General features: G+C 41.2%; 1 protein-coding gene across 2 annotated transcripts in view; it reads right to left on the reverse strand.

Moving 5' to 3' along the window:
- Nucleotides 1–14,058: 14,058 nt before the first annotated feature.
- Nucleotides 14,059–20,200, reverse strand: part of LOC144595578 (high affinity choline transporter 1-like) — a 28,087-nt gene continuing 21,945 nt past the window's right edge. For both annotated transcript variants that reach the window (XM_078403140.1, XM_078403139.1), the window contains 2 exons: nt 16,260–16,477; nt 14,059–14,589 (listed from right to left, as the gene is read on the reverse strand). In XM_078403140.1, coding sequence (XP_078259266.1) covers nt 14,059–14,589; nt 16,260–16,477 — 749 coding nt within the window. The remainder of the gene's footprint in view (nt 14,590–16,259; nt 16,478–20,200) is intronic.

Consider the following 20,200-nt stretch of genomic DNA (forward strand, 5'->3'; position numbering starts at 1 on the left):
TTCGAGGCTTCCGAGATGTCATCGTGTCAGGTGTGTACGTGCCTATTTCTGGATTCAAGATTCATATAATATAGTAAGAAATTGGCATTTTGAGAAATTGGTGATTGGTGAATTTTTAAACTGGGATTTGAAATTGGTGTTTTGGGAGATAGTTTGGAAAAACTGGGGATAATCTTAATTATTACTTGTTTTCAACATGAATGTTTTTCAAAAAGGTTAAACGAGTTTGCTCTTGACTTTTTGACATACAGATTTTGGGGTTTTAGCATTCTGTGGAAAGATTGTTTCTGGCATATTCACAGAACTTTGTCTGATAAAAAGCAAATGAAGCTACATTGCAGGAAATATTCACAGTGCATTGTTTCATTTAAAAAAAACCAAATGAACAGCTACATTGCAGATACTATGTAAGTAGGCTGGGACTTATTTCCACAGAGCAGAAGAGGCTGTAAGGTAAAATGAAAGAGATATCAAAATGAGTGGCACAGACAGAGTAGATAGCCAGTCTATAATACCCACAAGAATTATTGCAACCAACATTAGAAGCAGCAAAAGTCCACATATATGGGAACAGTTTTTCTAAAGATCATGCCAAGCTGTTAAAAACAAAATCCAGGCCTACAAATATATATCCTTTCAACAAATGTGATATTCTACTCTTATGTAACATTAAATGACAAGACAAAATGTAAAGTTAAATACCCCTGTCCACATTCAGTAACAGCATTATTAATTCCAGCTTTTATAATTATTCACCTTATTTTGCTTGTTTGATTGCATTGATGAAAGAATATCAACCATCCATTCTAACGGATGCTTTAATACAGAGTGTATAAGAAAATAACTGCAAATGCTGGTACAAATCGATTTATTCACAAAATGCTGGAGTAACTCAGCAGGTCAGGCAGCATCTCGGGTGAGAAGGAATGGGTGACGGGACAAAGGAAGGATATAGGTAGAGACAGGAAGATAGAGGGAGAACTGGGAAGGGGGAGGGGAAGAGAGGGACAGAGGGACTATCTAAAGTTGAAAGTTGATATCCCTTCCCCTCCTCCTTCCCAGATCTCCCTCTATCTTCCTGTCTCCACCTATATCCTTCCTTTGTCCCGTCACCCTGACATCAGTCTGAAGAAGGGTCTCGACCCGAAACGTCACCCATTCCTTCTCTCCCGAGATGCTGCCTGACCTGCTGAGTTACTCCAGCATTTTGTGAATAAATTGCTTTAATACAGATGCTTATATATACGATACATGCTTTAAACCATGCAAAATATGACACTTTAAAAATCTGTGCACTAGTAAAATGATTTGAATTTATAATACTTAAACAGCTCTATGAAGGCTCTATTTTAAAAGCAAAATTGCTCATTTCAAAAATACATTGAGTGTGCAGCAAGGTAAATGATTTGTGTTTCCATTTTACTGATTCTAATCTAAAGCTATTGTTTAGTTTGGTTATTTTCATTGATAAATTAATGTTCAATATGGATATCAGTGATGTAAATGGATTACATTTCTCAGATTACAATGGAGTCAAATGCAGACTGTAACTCACTGGATTGTTACAGCTGTAAAACCATAGGGGTTTATTTAAATGTCAGTCATTAAAGAAAAAAATATATATTTTTAGTTTGGAATGGGGACTTTCACAGCAGAATCCTTTCAGGAACTTCATTCGTACAGGTATATAAAGTAAAATCAATAAGAACTGACACCACGCTATACCTTTGGACTGATACATTTGGACTGATTACATCTTGTATTTTACATACAAAATGGAAATGTTTACCCTATTTTCTCAGATTTTGCTTCCAGCTTTCTTCCCTCTCTTGAAAACATTCCTCAAGATGGCGTGGTGCTCCAATGTTGACTTTCCTTTGAAATGCTCCTTAATTTTTTTTAATCAATCTATATAATTCCATATAATTAGAATGTTACTAACTGCAGCACTTTCTTGGCTGATATTTTTGTTAATTATCCATAGATGAAAGATTGCACATAGATTTTCTAAAGTAATCTGGGATGAAGAGAGATTTAGCTCAGTCACAGGACTATGATGATTCTACATTTCCTGTAGCTAGATGATTATGTTCCATTCAACACATAACTACAATACTGATATGCATTTAAAGAACAATTCACTATTGAAAGTGACAAACATCTGAACATTAACCTTTGGGGTATAATATTCAGGAGTCAAGAGTATTTAATGTCATATGTACCGAAACGGACCAATGAAATTCGTACTTGCAGCAGCATAACAGGTCTGTGAATACAATACTCAATAGATAACATAATAAAAACAAACAAAAAAAACAAAATTAGCACAAAAGATATCAGATTATTAAGGGGTTGGACACGTAGAGGCAGGAAACATGTTCCCAATGTTGGGGGAGTCCAGAACCAGGGGCCACAGTTTAAGAATAAGGGGTAGGCCATTAGAACGCAGATGAGGAAAAACTTTTTCAGTCAGAGAGTTGTAAATATGTGGAATTCACTGCCTCAGAAGGCAGTGGAGGCCAAGTCTCTGAATGCATTCAAGAGAGAACTAGATAGCGGAGTCAGGTGGTATGGGGAGAAGGCAGGAACGGGGTACTGATTGAGAATGATCAGCCATGATCACATTGAATGGTGGTGCTGGCTCGAAGGGCCGAATGGCCTACTCCTGCACCTATTGTCTATTGTCTAAAACAAAACAAAAGCCCAAAGTCACTAATGCAACCAAGAGTTTGTAGTTTGGAGTTTGGTTGGTATTTCCGTTCGATAGCCTGATGGTTGTTGGGTGGCAGCTGTTCGTGAACCTGGAGATCATGGTTTTCAGTGTGCAATACCTTCTTCACGATTGCAGGAGTTAAATGAGAGTTTGGCCAGGATGGTGTGGGTCCTTAATGATGCTGGATGGCCTTTTGAGGCAGCGTCTCCTATAGATCCCTTCGATGGTGTGGAGGTCAGGACACATGCTGGCCCGGGCAGTGTCCACCGTATCTCATAATCTCCTTCATTCCTGGCCATATGAGTTCCTGAACCAGGCCATGAAGCCCTCTACCATAAACCTGTGGAAGTTCAAGACAGTATCTGTTGACATACCAAGTGTTCTTAATGCTCTAAGCATGTAGAGATGTTGATGGGCTTTCTTTACGATTGCAACAATATGCTGAATCCAGAACAGATATGCAGGATAAATAATTTGAAGTTGTTGACTATCTCCATCATTGAACCATCTATGAAGACAGGTTCTTGGATTCCTTGCCTTTCCCATTTAAAGTCAACTATCAGCTCCTTGGTTTTACTGATGTTGAGTGCAAGATTGTTGTTATGGCACCAGTCAACCAGATGATCTATCTCCCTTCTATACTGTGACTCATCATTACCCACAATTCGTCCAACAACTGTGATGTTGTCAGCAAATTTCATGATGGAGTTGGAACAGTGTCCAGCTACACAGCCAGTGAGGGGAGCAGGGGGGGGGGGTGAGCATACAGCTTTGATGTGTCCCCATGCTGATCGCTATCGAGGTGGAAGTGTTGTGGACAATTCGTACCAATTGTGGTCTGTTGATGAGGAAGTCGAGGATCCCATCGCTAAGGAATGTGCCCTGTTCCTTGAGCTTCGTAACAAGTATGGAGGAAATTATGGTGTTGAACCCCGAGCAACACTCGATGAACAACAGCCTGACGTATGTGTTTTTATTGTCCAAGTCTTCCAGTGCAGAGTGGAGAGCCAGTGAGATTGCATCCTCTGCTGATCTATGGTGGCGGTAGGCAAATTGTGGTGGGTCCATGTGGCGGGTCACCTTACTTTTCTTGGGCTTGGGTCTGAAGAAGGGTCTTGATCCGAAACGTCACCTATTCCTTTTCTCCAGAGATGCTGCCTGACCCGCTGAGTTGCTCCAGCTTTTATCGTCTATCTTCAGTATTACTGAAACCCTCTTAAAGCAGTTGGGAACTTTAAACCTCTGTAATGACAGGTGGAAGATGTCCACAAAAACATCAGCCAGTTAGTCTATGCAGGTTTTGAGAACGCAACTAGGTACACCATCAGGTCTGGTCACTTTCCAAGGGTTCAGCCATAGGGTCCTCCAGGGGGGCATTGTAGCCACGGCACCTCAGGAAGGCCTCTGCCACGTGGCACCTCGGGCTGCCCTTTGGCACTGGTCCCTGTTCCTGATGAGGACGAAACTCCTATTAAAGCAATAGCTGAAAATGCATGACTCAACCTGCATATTTAAAGGTATTCAAATATACCACCTGCAATTTTAAATTATAATATAATTCCTATTCCCTTTTTACTACTCAACAGCTAGATGGAGAAAGTTAAAATGGCCCTCTTTCTGTTATTGTTTTGGCAACGCAATCTTAAAATCCATAATTTTTTTAGATTTAGATTTAGAGATACAGCGTGGAAATAGGCCATTCGGTCCACCGAGTCCGCACCGCCCAGCGATCCCCGCACATTAACACTATCCTACACACACTAGGGATTTTTTAACATTTACCCAGTCAATTAACCTACAAACCTGTACGTCTTTGGAGTGTGGGAGGAAACCGAAGATCTTGGAGAAAACCCACGCAGGTCACGGGGAGAACGTACAAACTCCGTACAGACGGCGCCCGTAGTCAGGATCGAACCCGAGTCTCCGGCGCTGCATTCGCTGTAAGGCAGCAACTCTACCGCTGCGCCACTTGCTGTCATTTGGATAAATGAATTCATTTGAATGCTCTGTTTATGTTGCTGGCATTACAGTGTGAAGCATGGAAGTGATTCCTATATGTTCTACTGCACTTTGCAATTACCAACAATTATTAATATAATTGTTTAAAGTTATCAGATAAAATAAAATATCTCAGTGCATCAAGTAACATTATACATATGATTGTTTTCAAAAGTTTCATATGCATTCCCTTTCTTATCACTAGTGCTGGATTAGTGTACTAATTAGTGCTGGATTAGCTGATCTGTACCCAGTAGGCTGCACCTTTTGGGTAGATAACATTGGGTAAAATGGTAATAAATCTTGGTGGGGCAGATCCTTATCTAAGTTTACAGCTGCTGTAGAGACGCTCATTGTAAAAAGTGGACACATACCATCAGTGTTGCCGCAATTAGATCACAGTCAGTAATCAATAAGATATTCCTGGCCACTGGAACAATTAATGGTTGTCTATGAATAACTGCGGAGCTGGATAATCTTCAGAGATTCACAATACACATTTATGGGAAAGTTAACCATAATATGGCTTCAGTCTGTCAAAGACACTCCTGGTACTCCATTCTGAAGAAGGGTCTTGACCCGAAACATCACTCATTCCTTCTCTCCAGAGATGCTGCCTGTCCCGCTGAGTTACTCCAGCATTTTGTTTCTGTCACCATTCTCAAAGGCAGGTGAAGAGAAATGTTGAGAATGATTCATAAATTAATAAGTTGCAGGAGCAGAATGAGGCCAAGCTGAGGTTCCTCCAGCACTGTCCTTATCTGTCTTCACAGGGTTAAATGAAGCAAAACTTGTTTTAAGAGAAGTTCTTGTCGGACAAGAAATTAGAATTATTTTTGAAATCCGTGCAATTATTCAAAATTTTGCTGTGTAACATTGCGAGCAAAGCAATTAACAACTCAAATCTCTCATTCCTCCAATGTTAGTAAGCTTATCTACTCAGGTAGTGATGTTAAACTAGAATGATTTTCTAAGATTTTTTATAGAGTTAATCATTATTGTAGAAAAATCATATTTCATTTCATTCCATTATTAGCTTTCGTTAATGTTTCATCATTTAACCTGTAAAAGGCCAAATTGCAATTGGATTGCTATTTTTATTGCTGACACACCTGTGTTTTAAGACAGCCTCTGGGGAGGGGGAGGGGTAGGGGGGAGGAGGAGGGGGGGGGGGGGAGGAGAGGGTGCTGCACCAATGCAGGAGAGGTTTGGGCCCAACGGGTCCACTTGGTCTAGTTTGTTCTAACAATGCTATCAACCACGTCAGTGTTTTTGATAAAAGCACTCTTTTCCCTGCTTGAGAATTACGATCCAATGCAGTCGACATCAATTGTTTCCGGCATCCTTGGTATTCAGTGTTTGTACCATTCCTTTGGTGAAACTTTGTAAATTTCCCAGCATGGGTTTATTTGAACTGTGGATAATTGGCAGTGGTTGAACATGCCCTGTGAATACCTTTATGCTCTTGGTTCAAATGAGGCTGGGAATGCCAACCTGATGTCATTTGTCCACGTGCTAACAAATTCTGCCAAACAAATTTCAGCCTAGACTACCCTTCAGTTTGTTACAAACATCATCCATGAAGGCACAAAGGTAATTACAATAGTCACTAGATATAACTTAAGTAATAATGAAATAGGTGCATGTTGTAACTGTATAGATGTTACATAGGACAAGATGAAACCATCAGGCAATGGATAACAAAAACATTTTCAAATTTCATGTTTCTGCAAACCACAATTTTCTCTGAGAAAATTCATTCAATCCATTTAAAATTAAAATTAATGTTTTCCTGCTTCTTTCTATATAGCGTATACCTATTTAGAGTGTATCTAAAAAGGTTTCAGATTAAACTCCAAGTTTTTAATCTTTAATTGTAGTGTCCTTCTGTATCCTTAGATTGGTTTTTGTTGCAAGCATTAAAATATTGTTGACTGAGAGGTTCTGCCAATGTTGTCTAATTACAAGTTGTTTCCACTTATTGTCATAGTGATGGCAGAAAATGCTCCGGTAATTGCTGGACTTTGAGCACCAGTCAGCCGTAGGGTTTCAAAGAGTATGGTTTATTATTAAACTTAATCCATGAACTTTTCATCTTTCTTTGAAAATAGAACAAAATTGAATAATGGAACTACATTAATCACTCAAAACTTAGAAGCCCAATATTAAATTGATTCTCATTAATGCTATGTATATAGACTTAGATATGACAGGCATTAACATTCTTTGATTCTTAACACGACAACTCCTTCCCAGAATTAACTCTTTAACTACCATGAGTTTCTCATTCCCTACAAACTGTTAAAATGCAGCACAAAATACTAGTCATTTCACACAATTTATACTAATAATCTTCTAAAATGGTTTAGTTCATTTCAGAGATACAGCGCGGAAACAGGCCCTTCGGCCCACCGGGTCCGTGCCAACCAGCGGTCCCCGCATATTAACACTATCCTACACACACTAGGGACAATGTTTACATTTACCAAGCCAATTTACCTACATACCTGTACGTCTTTGGAGGAAACCGAAGATCTCGGAGAAAACCAACGCAGGTCATGGAGAGCATGCACAAACTCCATGCAGACAGCACCCATTGTCGGGATCGAACCCGAGTCTCCGGTGCTGCAAGCACTGTAAGGCAGCAACTCTACCGCTGTGCCACCATGCCGCCCATTGTAATAGATCATTATTTAATAGTTATAGCAGATCCTTGTTCATAGATCACAGCCAATTGATAACTCACTTCATACAATCACACAAAATCATGATCCAACCCACAGTCAGTAAAGTCTCAATTGGTCTAACAAAGTTCAGACCCAAATACAGAGAACTGTAAATTTAACAAATCCTGCTGCTAGTCAAGTCAAGTCAAGTCAAATTTATTTGTCACATACACATACTCGATTGTAACTAAATTGTTTGTAGCCCACACTGTGCATGTGAGTGAGTGAGGCCTGGATTCCTTTAGAATACAGCTTGCTTGAGGGCCTGCACTAAACTGGTGCTGGTTCCAATTGCACAGCTAACTCAACGTGTGTTCCTGTGCAATAAAGAATCTTTAGTCAATATGTCAAAGTAACACAGAGAAGATTAGGATAACCGTATGCTTACAAATAATCATTAGATTGGAAATCAGCTTTCTCTTAGTCTTCCTTTGATATGCAGGTAGAAAGAGGAATATTGACGACATTTGAAATATCTCAAATTCGACCCCCTGCTGCCTCCTATCCAGCCATGTCTAGCCTTATTAGTGGTGTAATATAGGCTGGTCGGTGGTCCATTAAGCTGCCTCCACACCCAGTTTAATCATCTAAAGGTCATAGGTAAGCTATCTTACAGGCTTACTCCAGTTTAGGCATTGTGACTCCGGCAGGTAAAGTAAGGAGAGTTTATGCCATGCCATGTGCAGAATGGCTTCCTCCATTCATAAATCAAAACCATGCTTTAGGTTCAGATTCCTCTTCCTTTGGATCTCTCGCGCAGACTTTACGAGTGATATCATTATCCATTTAACAGAGATAGAACATACCTTCAATGCAGCCATTGGCATCTGTGTACTTCTTTCCCTTGGCTGTGACAAGCCCAAGATGACTTCCCAGTGTAGACACAAAATGCTGGAGTAACTCAGAGGGTCGAGACCCAAAACGTCACCCATTCCCTCGCTCCCGAGATCCCTGGGATGGCAGGACTTTCATATGAAGAAAGACTGGATAGACTAGGCTTATACTCGCTGGAATTTAGAAGACTGAGGGGGGATCTTATTGAAACATATAAAATTCTTAAGGGGTTGGAGAGGCTAGATGCGGGAAGATTGTTCCCGATGTTGGGGAAGTCCAGAACCAGGGATCACAGCTTAAGAATAAGGGGGAAGTCTTTTAGGACCGAGATGAGAAAACATTTCTTCACACAGAGAGTGGTGAGTCTGTGGAATTCTCTGCCACAGAAGGTAGTTGAGGCCAGTTCATTGGCTATATTTAAGAGGGGGTTAGATGTGGCCCTTGTGGTTAAAGGGATCAGGGGGTATGGAGAGAAGGCAGGTACAGGTTACTGAGCTGGATGATCAGCCATGATCATATTGAATGGCGGTGCAGGCTCGAAGGGCCAAATGGCCTACTCCTGCACCTATTTTCTATGTTTCTATGTTTCTATGTTTCTATGCTGCCTGACCCACTGAGTTAATCCAGCATCTTGTGTCTACATTGGATTTAAACCAGCATCTGCAGTTTTTTTCCTACATGACTTCCCAGTGGACTGGATGCCAAGTTTGACTCACGGACAAAGAAAAGCCGCAAAGCACTGGAGTAACTCAGTCAGACAGCAACTCTGGAGAACATGGATAGGCGATATTTAGGGCCGGGGCTGATTCAAGCTCGATCAGTCTGAAGGTCCCGACCCAAAACATCCCCTATCCATGTTCTCCAGGGATGCTGCCAGACCTTCTGTTTTACTCCAACACTTTGTATTTTATTGTAAACCAGCATCTGCTGCTTTTACATTGTCACGCAGATGGACTGAATGCTGGGGACCCCGGTGTGTAAAGAAATATTCAGGGAATGAAGGTAATACTCGGCACTTTCTAGGCTCCATACTGAGACTGCTTCTCCACTTAGCAAACCCATCACTGACATGGCTGGCTTTGATGCCTAAAGTGTACAATCAAGGTATTTGATCAAAGTGGTTTTATGTTGACATTTGTACTCTGCAGTTGCTTCTTTACGATCGATATCTAACCCTACCAATCTATTGTTCTCTCCTTTTCCCTCTTGTTTTCCTCTGTAGTTGTGCCTTGTGATTTATATTCCACATACTTATGGCTCTATTGGTACAGAGGTTTCTCCAAATCCCTTTTTATTCATAACTATCTTCTCTTTATGACCTCTAATTTAGAATGTTATAAATCTTCTCTTTATTTACCCTCTATAATCCTCTCACAATCTTTAAAGATCTCTACTAAATCACCTTCAGCCTTGCCCTATCCAGAGAAAATAATCCTTATCCTGTTCTCTTCCCTAATTAATATATCTCTCAGTTTTGTGGTGTCATTTTCACGCTTTCTCCAATTCCTCCCTGTCCTTATATATGGATGTCAGATTCATGTTTGCAAGTTCATTCTAACCAAGTTTCTAACATAATGTGAGGCCTGTGGAAATGAATCCCAGTGCCTTCCAAGCAATGCTACTTTTACTAAATATAACGAGTGAGAAAGTTAGCTTCCTAAGCAAATGTTAACCAAGGGTTATAAAAAGTTTATAGACAGCAAAAGATGTGAAAGCAGCCCCTGCCAGCCAAACCATACTGTACATTCACACATACAAAAGCAAAATGAATCATGTAGTCTTTCACCTTTATTAATGTAACTTTATTTTTATAGACAATAGACAATAGACAATAGGTGCAGGAGTAGGCCATTCAGCCCTTCGAGCCAGCACCGCCATTCAATGCGATCATGGCTGATCACTATCAATCAGTACCCCGTTCCTGCCTTCTCCCCATACCCCCTCACTCCGCTATCCTTAAGAGCTCTATCCAGCTCTCTCTTGAAAGCATCCAACGAACTGGCCTCCACTGCCTTCTGAGGCAGAGAATTCCACACCTTCACCACCCTCTGACTGAAAAAGTTCTTCCTCATCTCCGTTCTAAATGGCCTACCCCTTATTCTCAAACTGTGGCCCCTTGTTCTGGACTCCCCCAACATTGGGAACATGTTATCTGCCTCTAATGTGTCCAATCCCCTAATTATCTTATATGTTTCAATAAGATCCCCCCTCATCCTTCTAAATTCCAGTGTATACAAGCCCAATCGCTCCAGCCTTTCAACATACGACAGTCCCGCCATTCCGGGAATTAATCTAGTGAACCTACGCTGCACGCCCTCCATAGCAAGAATATCCTTCCTCAAATTTGGAGACCAAAACTGCACACAGTACTCCAGGTGCGGTCTCACCAGGGCCCGGTACAACTGTAGAAGGACCTCTTTGCTCCTATACTCAACTCCTCTTGTTACGAAGGCCAACATTCCATTGGCTTTCTTCACTGCCTGCTGAACCTGCATGCTTCCTTTTTTAATCTATAATTTCCCCTAAATCCTACTTCCTACCGATCGGAAACTTTAGACTAACATTCTGTGTCCTTTCCATGCCTTGTAAAATTAATTCAGAGGATCAGTTCGGTGGGCTTCTCATTTCCTTCCTTTTCTTTTTCCTGATCCTTTCTGTATCCACAGTTTAGATGTGGGCTGCTCTTTAGGTATAGAAATGTTGCTATAAACTGTTGCATTCTGCTAGTTGGTAGAAGGAGCTTAATAATATTATGTACAGGACAAGGAAGCTTTGCCCAAGCGTTGCTGATCTCATTCATTTGCAGAAGAGATACAACTGAAAGTCGTTTTGTCAGATGCCGTCCTCGTATTACTTTATGCATTACTTTAGCAAAATTCTCTTAGCGTTGGAAATCTAAAATATTACTGAAGATGCTGGAAATCGCAGCTCAGGAGAGAGAAAGTTAACATTTCAGGTCAATGACATTTCATTAAACTGGTTGAGCTGAACCATAAACCTTCCTTGTCTCATGTCTTATGAACCTGATCACGTTTTTTGAGGGGGTGACAAAGATGATTGATGAGGGTAGGGTAATGGATGTTTGCCACATGGACTTTAATAAAGAATTCAACAAGGTCTATCACGGTCGGCGCATGAAATCCACGGTAACTTGGTAGATTGGATTCAAAATTGGTTTGGGCATGGAAGACAGAGGGTAGTGGCGGAGGGTAGTAATCTGGAGGTCTGTAACCATTGGTGTCCTGCAGGGGGCAGTACTGCTGGGACCTCTGTTGTTTGTTACATATACAAATGATTTGGATGAAAACGTAGTCGGTGGACTGATTAGAAGGTTTTCAGATGACACCACATTGGTTGAATGGCAGACAGTGAGAAAGGTTGTCAAAGGATACAGCGGGATATAGATCCACTTCCAGTTTAAATTCCATTTGGAATATTTTGGAGGACCAAGAACCAAGAACCAAGAACTGATATGGGTGAAGAAATGGCAGATGGATTTTAATCTAAGCAAGTGTAAGGTGTTTCACTTTAGGAGGTTGACATAAGGGGAAAGTATACAATTAATGGCAAGAGCCTTAATGGCATTGATATGCAGAGGGATCTTATGGTCCAACTTGGTAGCTCCCTGAAATTGGCAACACACGTGTGAAGAGGGTGTATGGCATGCATCCTTCGTCAGTCAGGGCGTTGAGTATTAAAGGCATGTTGCAACTATAAAACTTTGGTCAGGCCATATTTAGTGTATTGTGTATGTTGAACTGGATTCTTTTCCCCTCGATCTTTCCTCAGTAAATATACTGAACCAACACACCGTTCTTGCTTCAACGAGTTTATTCGTCACCCCGGGGGACTTACTCTGGTCCACGACCTGTCACTCTCTTGGAGTTCCCAGAGCTCTTTGTACTTCCCCATTTCCTAACTTGACACCATTCAGATAATAATCTGCCTTCCTGTTCTTACCACCAAAGTGGATAACCTCACATTTATCCACATTAAACTGCATCTGCCATGCATCTGCCCATTCACACAACCTGTCCATTGTTCAGGATGGTGAACAGACTACTAGTTCAAAAGATGTCACTTCAGAAAGACACAATGGATTCTGTGCAAAACCAACACCAAAATAATTTTAGAAATCCCAGGGAAAAGATGTTGAGAAACAAATATGGTCTGAAAATGCTGGTTGATGGCAAAGAGTTCCGACAATGTGCAAATAGGCTAGGATTTGACCATGATGATGTTGATAATGATGATGATGATGATACCTTATTGTCACTTATAGTGCAGTGAAACTCTTTGTTTTTGCATACAAAGTACACAAAAGAGTCACCACAAAGTTACAAAAAGTAATCATCCTTTCTTTGTGCGCCCCTCCTCCCCCCTCCCCGCCAGGTCCCCCTTAGATGCTGAGATGGTCCCCTACCACATGCTGATGCTGCCAGAGATGCTGCCTGACCCACTGAGTTACTCCAGCATCTTGTGCCTATATTTAGTTCTAGTGTGAAATGGGTGTGAAATGGGTGACTATGAGTTTTTGTTGTAACCTTCCCAACGTTGATTTCCAGTGGAATCAGAATCTCTCCCATGCTGACCCTCCCACACTTCTGGCAATGTGTTTTCATGGTGTTAGATTTCACTCAGCCTTACTGCAAGACAATACATTGGAGAATGTGCAGGTAATCTCCTCTCAGTATATTTTAGAATACATTTCCTGATGGTTTACTCTGGTGCTGGAAATGTCTGTAATGCACGATGTGTATGAACCGGGGTAGCTCCACCCAAATTTCTGATTAGAAAACAGTGCCCAGCATTTTGACGGCAGTTTATGGCTTATGGAGAAAGAGCCTGTTAAGGGCCTGTTCCACTTAAGCGATTTTTTAGGCGACTGCCAGCGACTGTCAATAGTCGTAGCAGGTCGCCGAAAAACCCGTGACTGAACCCTTCCTACGACAATGTCTACGACAAGCTACAACAATCTACCACCTAGTCGACGTCAAGCTACGGCAAGCTACCAACAACTGGCGACCCAATCGTCGACCTATGACTGCACCCTATGGCCACACAGGCGACAACCTACGACAACCGAAGTCAACCTACATCCACCCGCGACAAGCTACGACAAGCTACGACCCTGTCGACGACAACTAAAGACAATTCACGTCATTTTCATCTCCGGTTTTGATGCCGGTACCTGTCACCGGTTGACGTAGGCTGACGTTGGTAGTCGCCAATGGAATTCACCGAAGTCAGCACCGGCGACAACCCACGTCACCTGGCGGCAACCTGGCGACAACCTACGACAGCACCTATGTTAGGATACGTCAAGCTAGGCTCATTGGCGTCGAATCCACTGCCGCCGAAAAATGTTCAACATTCTGAAAATCCAGCGGCGACCAGAAAGACGCTACGACTCTTTGGCGACTACTCACGACCATACAGGCGACACCACGGCAACCATGTGGCGACAGCCTAGCCGCCTGTAGTCGTCTAAAAAAATTGCCTAAGTGGGACAGGCCCTTCAGTCACTCTGTAATCAGGGTAAGAAGCATCAGATGTTGATCAATTTTACTCGCTGTTATTATATATGTGTAAAAAGTAAATGGGCTGAATTTCTCCCATTGTATTCTCCCGGTGTTGCAGTGTGGAAGAGCATTTGTATGTTTACAGGCATTAGGGATTCCCATCGCACTATTGATGCTCCTAAGGTTGTACTACTGGAGAGGAATGAAACACAACACCACCACCACCGCTGTTGAAAGCTATTAAACACCAGAGCAGTAATTGTTATTACATTTTATTCTTGCCAGACTCAAGTTTATGATTTCTCCATTCGTTTAAAATAATTTGCTCCTGTGCTGCTCCAGGCAACTCTTTTGCATTTTCAATCATTTTGAAAACATCAAAACTTACCGGCAGGAGCTTTCTCGTAAATACAAATGAAGCCAAATGTGAGAACATCACTATGGAAAGTAAGGACAGCAGCATTGTGAAGGTTTTAAACGGGAAAGGTTGTTGAAAGACACCGTTGTCAAAGGAAATGCCCGGGTATTGAATTATTGGTGGGATTCGAAGGAAAGGTTCACCAGCTAATATTCTCAAGGTTAATCCAATGAAATAGCCTGCAGCCGATCCATAGGTGTTGATATTTGGGATGAAGAGGACACAGACAAGTTGTGGAAACAAGATGGCGTACACTAATTCTGAACTCAGGAACCACAGGCCATAAATTGAGTTTGTTAGAATTGCCAGTGTGGTGGCTAAAGCACCAAAAAGAACCACTGTGATCCTCATAACCCATATCACTTCCTTCTCGGCAGCCTGCAGAAAAAAATTAGTGTAACTGATTAATAATGCATACCAACATTTGCTATTCTTAAGCTTAAAATACTGGGTTATGTAACTTATTTCACACGTCATGGTTGGAATGCCCATTTGGCAAATTCCCACCCATCAACCACAGGAATAAGGTGGACAAGCTCTAGAAATGTTCCCTTGTTGGGAAATTATGCCATAGGGGCCAGCATTTCCCACAGCCATTCAGGTAGCTCAACGGTAGAGTTGCTGCCTTACAGCGCTTACAGCTCCAGAGATCCAGGTTCGATCCCGACTATGGGTGCTGTCTGTATGGAGTTTGTACGTTCTCCCTGTGACCGCGTGGGTTTTCTCTGTGATCTTCAGTTCCCTCCCACATTCCAAAGACATACAGATTTGTAGGGTAATTTGGCATGGTGTAAATGTAACATTATCCCTAGTGTGTGTGGGCTGGTATTAATGTGCGGGGATCACTGGTCGGCGCAGACTCGGTGGGCTGAAGTGCCTGTTTCCGCACTGTATCACTAAACTAAAGAGCATTGCAGTGGTAGTAATCCTCGGGAAATGGAGATGGGGAAAATTGTACTTTGGTCGTTGGTCAGGCGAGGGGTGGGGTGTCAGTGAGTCAGGCGTTGGTCGTTGGTAGTAGGCAACCCCGCGGATATCAATGGAAGTGAATGTGCATTGGGTAAGTATCATTGACAGCGATTGCCCTCACACATATTTAGCACTAGTGAACGGCACAGTTTACACATAGTACACAATCTACACATTATATTGAGGCATGATAATATAATGATGAATATGATGTAACACTTCGTAAATATTTTTTTTAGATAGTTTTTCATAAAGGTAGAGCTATGCTTAAACCAAATCCTTTACATAATCTCTTCTGGTTTAAACAGTTATCAAATGTTATAGACACAAGGCGTCTATGCCTGTGGTGAATTTGTGGAATTTATTGACACAGACTGCTGTGGAGGCCAAGTCTTTGTGTACTTTTCAAGCAGAGATTGGCAGGTACTTGATTAATAAGGATGTCAAAGGTTACGGAGAGAAGGCAGGAGAATAGGATTGAGAAAAGATATATCAACCATGATTGAATGGTGGAGGAGACTCAAAGATTCATAGAATCATACAGTGTGGAAACACGTCCTTTGGCTCAACTTGCCCACACCGACTAATATGTCCCATCTACACTAGTTCCACCTGCCTGCATTTGTCCCATAATCCCTCGATAGGCCGAATGGCCTAATTATGCTCCTATGACTGAAGAACTTATGAACTCATGAATATCCTACAAAAAATATATCTGAAACCACGAAGGCAGCAAACAATATGGTGATAAACATATGAAGCGGACAAAGCTAACTTTTTGTTTTGCACTGTGTGATATTCTACCTCTTAATAAAATGCCATGCTTCATTGTAAACCATAAATTCACAATGGAGTTGTCTCTCCACTGGCATGTTTAATGTGGAGCTGCACTTACAGGGAAATTGTGGCACTGTAGAGACTGATATTCTAATCATGATGTTGCTGAACTATTTCACTGATAAACTGATACCAATACCAAAACAAACACTGTGATGATTAATGTGCCCTGAGGGGGTGACCCCACAATAAGATATGTTATTGTCTATTCATTTCTTTGAACAATTCAAACAGATGCTCACCTTTTTCCTGATAATGGTCTTGTAGATGTTGCGCGCAAACATTGAACTTGCCGATAAAAGTGATGAATCTGCAGATGACATAACTGCAGCTGATATTGCACCAATTCCCAGCATAGCAACATAAACAGGGCAAAGGTACTGGAGGACAATGGGCAATATCATGCTGGATTCATGTCTCTCATTTGGAGTGGGTAAACCGTAGCTTGTTTTATTCCAATCTAGAAGAAATACAATATTTTACATTTTAGAATTGCTTTGATTAATATCCTTTCTTTAGGAGGTAATAATTCCTAAAAGTATGAAGATACCTTAAGTTATAAAGAGAAGAAAATATATCCTCAGCAGAATTTCTCACTTGGTGAACTTCTTAATATTTGAACGTTGCTATTCATCATGAGCAAGGCTTGAACAACTCCCCACAGCGACAGGGTATGTCTGTTCAGTCTGAAGATGGATCCCAAACTAAAATGCTATGTCCATTCACTCCGCAGATGCTGCCTGACTGACTGAGTTCCTCCAGCACTTTGTATTTTGATCAAGTTTCCATCATCTGCACTTTCTTGGGTCTCAACAGGGTATGTCATTGGCCTCTGTTGCACACTGACAGAATTACAAATAATCTAACTTCCTTATATTTTGGACTGAATAATAAATTATTGATCATCTGGCTAGTCTTGTGAATTAAGGATTTTTTAGAATGATGCTTATAACACATTCACATTTTCAAAGCTCTGGCGGTAATGATGAGCACGTTTTGTACCAGGTTTTGGCTCCGATGTAGTCATAGAGTCATGCAGTACAAAAACAAGCCATTCGGCCCAACTCGTCCATGCCAACCAAGATGCCCCATCTATTAGACCAGTGATTTCCACACTCAATGCTTTGTAAACAATATTAAATTGATTGTCCATTCTATAATACTGATGGAGTAAATGCAAGGGAAGAGTTTAAAGCATTTCTTTTTTGCAGTTTGGCCCATAATTCAAATTTTACTTCTGTTTCTTATTCCTCAATCCAATTTTCCATCACTCATCTTCAACAACAGCATCTCTCTTACAAATAAACTTATTCACAGGCTGCAGGTGCATGAAACACAGCCCCCTCTCTTGCCTTCTGCTGTCTTCAGAAGATTGGTATTGGTATCAGTTTATCAGTGAAATAGTTCAGACTCGGCTTGTACTCGCTGGAATTTAGAAGATTGAGGGGGGATCTTATGTTTCCAAATACACAGGACAAGATGTTAGAAATCCAAAGTGCCAAATGTCAATTTGCTCCCGGTGGTGATGGGAGGCTTATGCACTCACCTATTCTCCTCCGATGTTGAGAAAGGCTAGGCAGACACGTCATTGGGGTTATCAAGTGGGCACCTACTTTCATTGACGTTTCGCTGATTGGACCCACAACGTCTCCAGTAGGCTCAGCAGTGCATTCTGGCATCCCAGAACCACCCCCCTTTTATAGAAACTTACAAAATTCTTAAGGGGTTGGACAGGCTAGATGCAGGAAGATTGTTCCCGATGTTGGGGAAGTCCAGAACAAGGGGTCACAGTTTAAGGATAAGGGGGAAGTCTTTTAGGACCGAGATGAGAATGTTTTTTTTCACACAGAGAGTGGTGAATCTGTGGAATTCTCTGCCACAGAGGATAGTTGAGGCCAGTTCATTGGCTATATTTAAGAGGGAGTTAGATGTGGCCCTAGTGGATAAAGGGATCAGGGGGTATGGAGAGAAGGCAGGTACGGGATACTGAGTTGGATGATCAGCCATGATCATATTGAATGGCGGTGCAGGCTCGAAGGGCCGAATGGCCTACTCCTGCACCTATGTTTCTATGTTTCTATATTAGAGACATGTTGGAGCTTACCTCATGAACTCTGACAGTGAGGATGGAGCAGCTGTATTAAACTGCAATGTCAGCAACATGTATTTTTGATGGGGTCCCTGGGTGACAAGTTTGATTAAGATCATAAGGTCATAAGGAATAGGAGTAGAATTAGAGCATTCGGCCCATCAAGTCTACCCCGCCATTCAATCATGGCTGATCTATCTCTCCCTCCTAAACCCCATTCTCCTGCCTTCTCCCCACAACCTCTGACACCTGTACCAATGAAGAATCTATCTCTGCCTTAAAAATATCCACTGACCTGGCCTCCAAGTCTTCTATGGCAAATAATTCCACAGATTCACCACCCTCTGACTAAATAGATTTCTCCTCTTCTCCTTTCTAAAAGAACATCCTTTAATTCTGAGGCTATGACCTCTAGTCCTAGACTCTCCCACTAGTGGAAATATTCCAGCCCAGAAGTTGGGAAATTTTGGCAAATTGCAGAAAACTATAAATCCTGGGATTTGAATTATCTACTAACAATACAATTGGAGCCACATTAGCTAATAACAACTTAAGAATGCCCAAATGACCCTATTCTGCCCACATTATTAAACAAGCTAATAATTCATTAAAATAGCCGAGGACAACCAAATGAACAAATTAATAACTTGATCCAATTATTAGTAATACTTTCTAGCTTCAAATTTTGGGTCTCAGTTTGAGATTATAAAAAAAGGTTTGGTGCTGGTAAGATAAGTAGGGAAAAAAAACTAGTAGCTCCAAGGATTGAAGTTTATTGCAGTGGTTTAAATGATTTATTTAAACCACTGCAATAAACTTCAATCCTTGGAATAAACTTGCAATAAGTTGCAAACTCAATCTACTGTTCCTATTTATTCCATTAAATTTTTGAACAGCTCAACAACATTCTTAAGAATTGAATTTACAAGTAATTTAAAAGCGTAAGTGTGCATGGGGGTTTTAAAGATTACGTCTAAAGAAATTGACTGGAAATTTCTTGAATTTTGCAATAAACTAGAAATGCAATTGTAGCCATGAAATTTTTGGACCACTAGATTTCAGCAGGTGCCCAATCATCTATAACACTTTTGCGAGCTTTGACATATGAGGTATCATATTAGCATAGACAATAATCTAAAAGACAAGAAAAGAATAATGATAAAGAAGTTATTTTCAGTTTGGCAGATTGTTACATGTGAAGTTACACAGGGATTAGTTCTGGGCTTTCAGCTATTTTCAATTTATATTTGTAGGAGCCATTTGTGGTGGTGCTGGCTGATTTAGCATATTATATTATTTTGTCTAGATTTATCTTACCGTATTATTTTGGACACTAGGGGGCTGTTGTTAGATGAATACATATATGGGCATAACGGACTGGGCGGAGCCATAACAAGGTGGTCTATCTGGAGACACAGGGACTGGTAGGAGTTAGACACGGGGAGCTAGGAGAGGATACAATTCTTATCAGACCTGCAACGAGAGCTGTGGGCAGACGGGGTGAACAGAGCACCAGCTATGACTTGAATGCGAGGTGAGTACAGCCTGGTATGTTCATCTTCTTGTTTGTACAACTTCTTCATTAAACAACTAATTAAACTGAAAATATGTCTGGAAAAATCTCTGTTGGGTTTACGTCAAGTTCAGTCCGGCTCCCTGTGGAGTAATGGCAATTAGAAAAGAGTTTACTGGAAAAGACTGAAGTTGCCATTACACTTTAAGTAAGAATTGCTTCTAAAGAGCCATTAAAAGTAAGAATTGGCTCTATGAGTGAGACTGAAGGTTGTGAATCAACTGGATGGAACAAGGATTGTTTTATTTCACAAGCCTGACGCCGAATCCCACAGACTGGACAGGGTTGTCACCTGCGCTAATCTGACTAATGGAGATTGGAAACTTCGAAACCTAACGCACAGGAAAAGTGAGTACAGCATTATGCTTTATTGGAAAAGCTATATATCAGAAGCTGTATTGAAAAACGGCTTCTGTAATAGAATGCTGAGAACAAAGAAGTGACCTTGAGCATCACATGATATCAGTTGTTTTGAATACTTGTGCAAGATACGACTTTACCTCGACAAGTCTTAAAGGGAT

The sequence above is a fragment of the Rhinoraja longicauda genome, chromosome 7 (genome assembly GCF_053455715.1).
Source record: "Rhinoraja longicauda isolate Sanriku21f chromosome 7, sRhiLon1.1, whole genome shotgun sequence".
Lineage (NCBI taxonomy): Eukaryota > Metazoa > Chordata > Chondrichthyes > Rajiformes > Arhynchobatidae > Rhinoraja > Rhinoraja longicauda.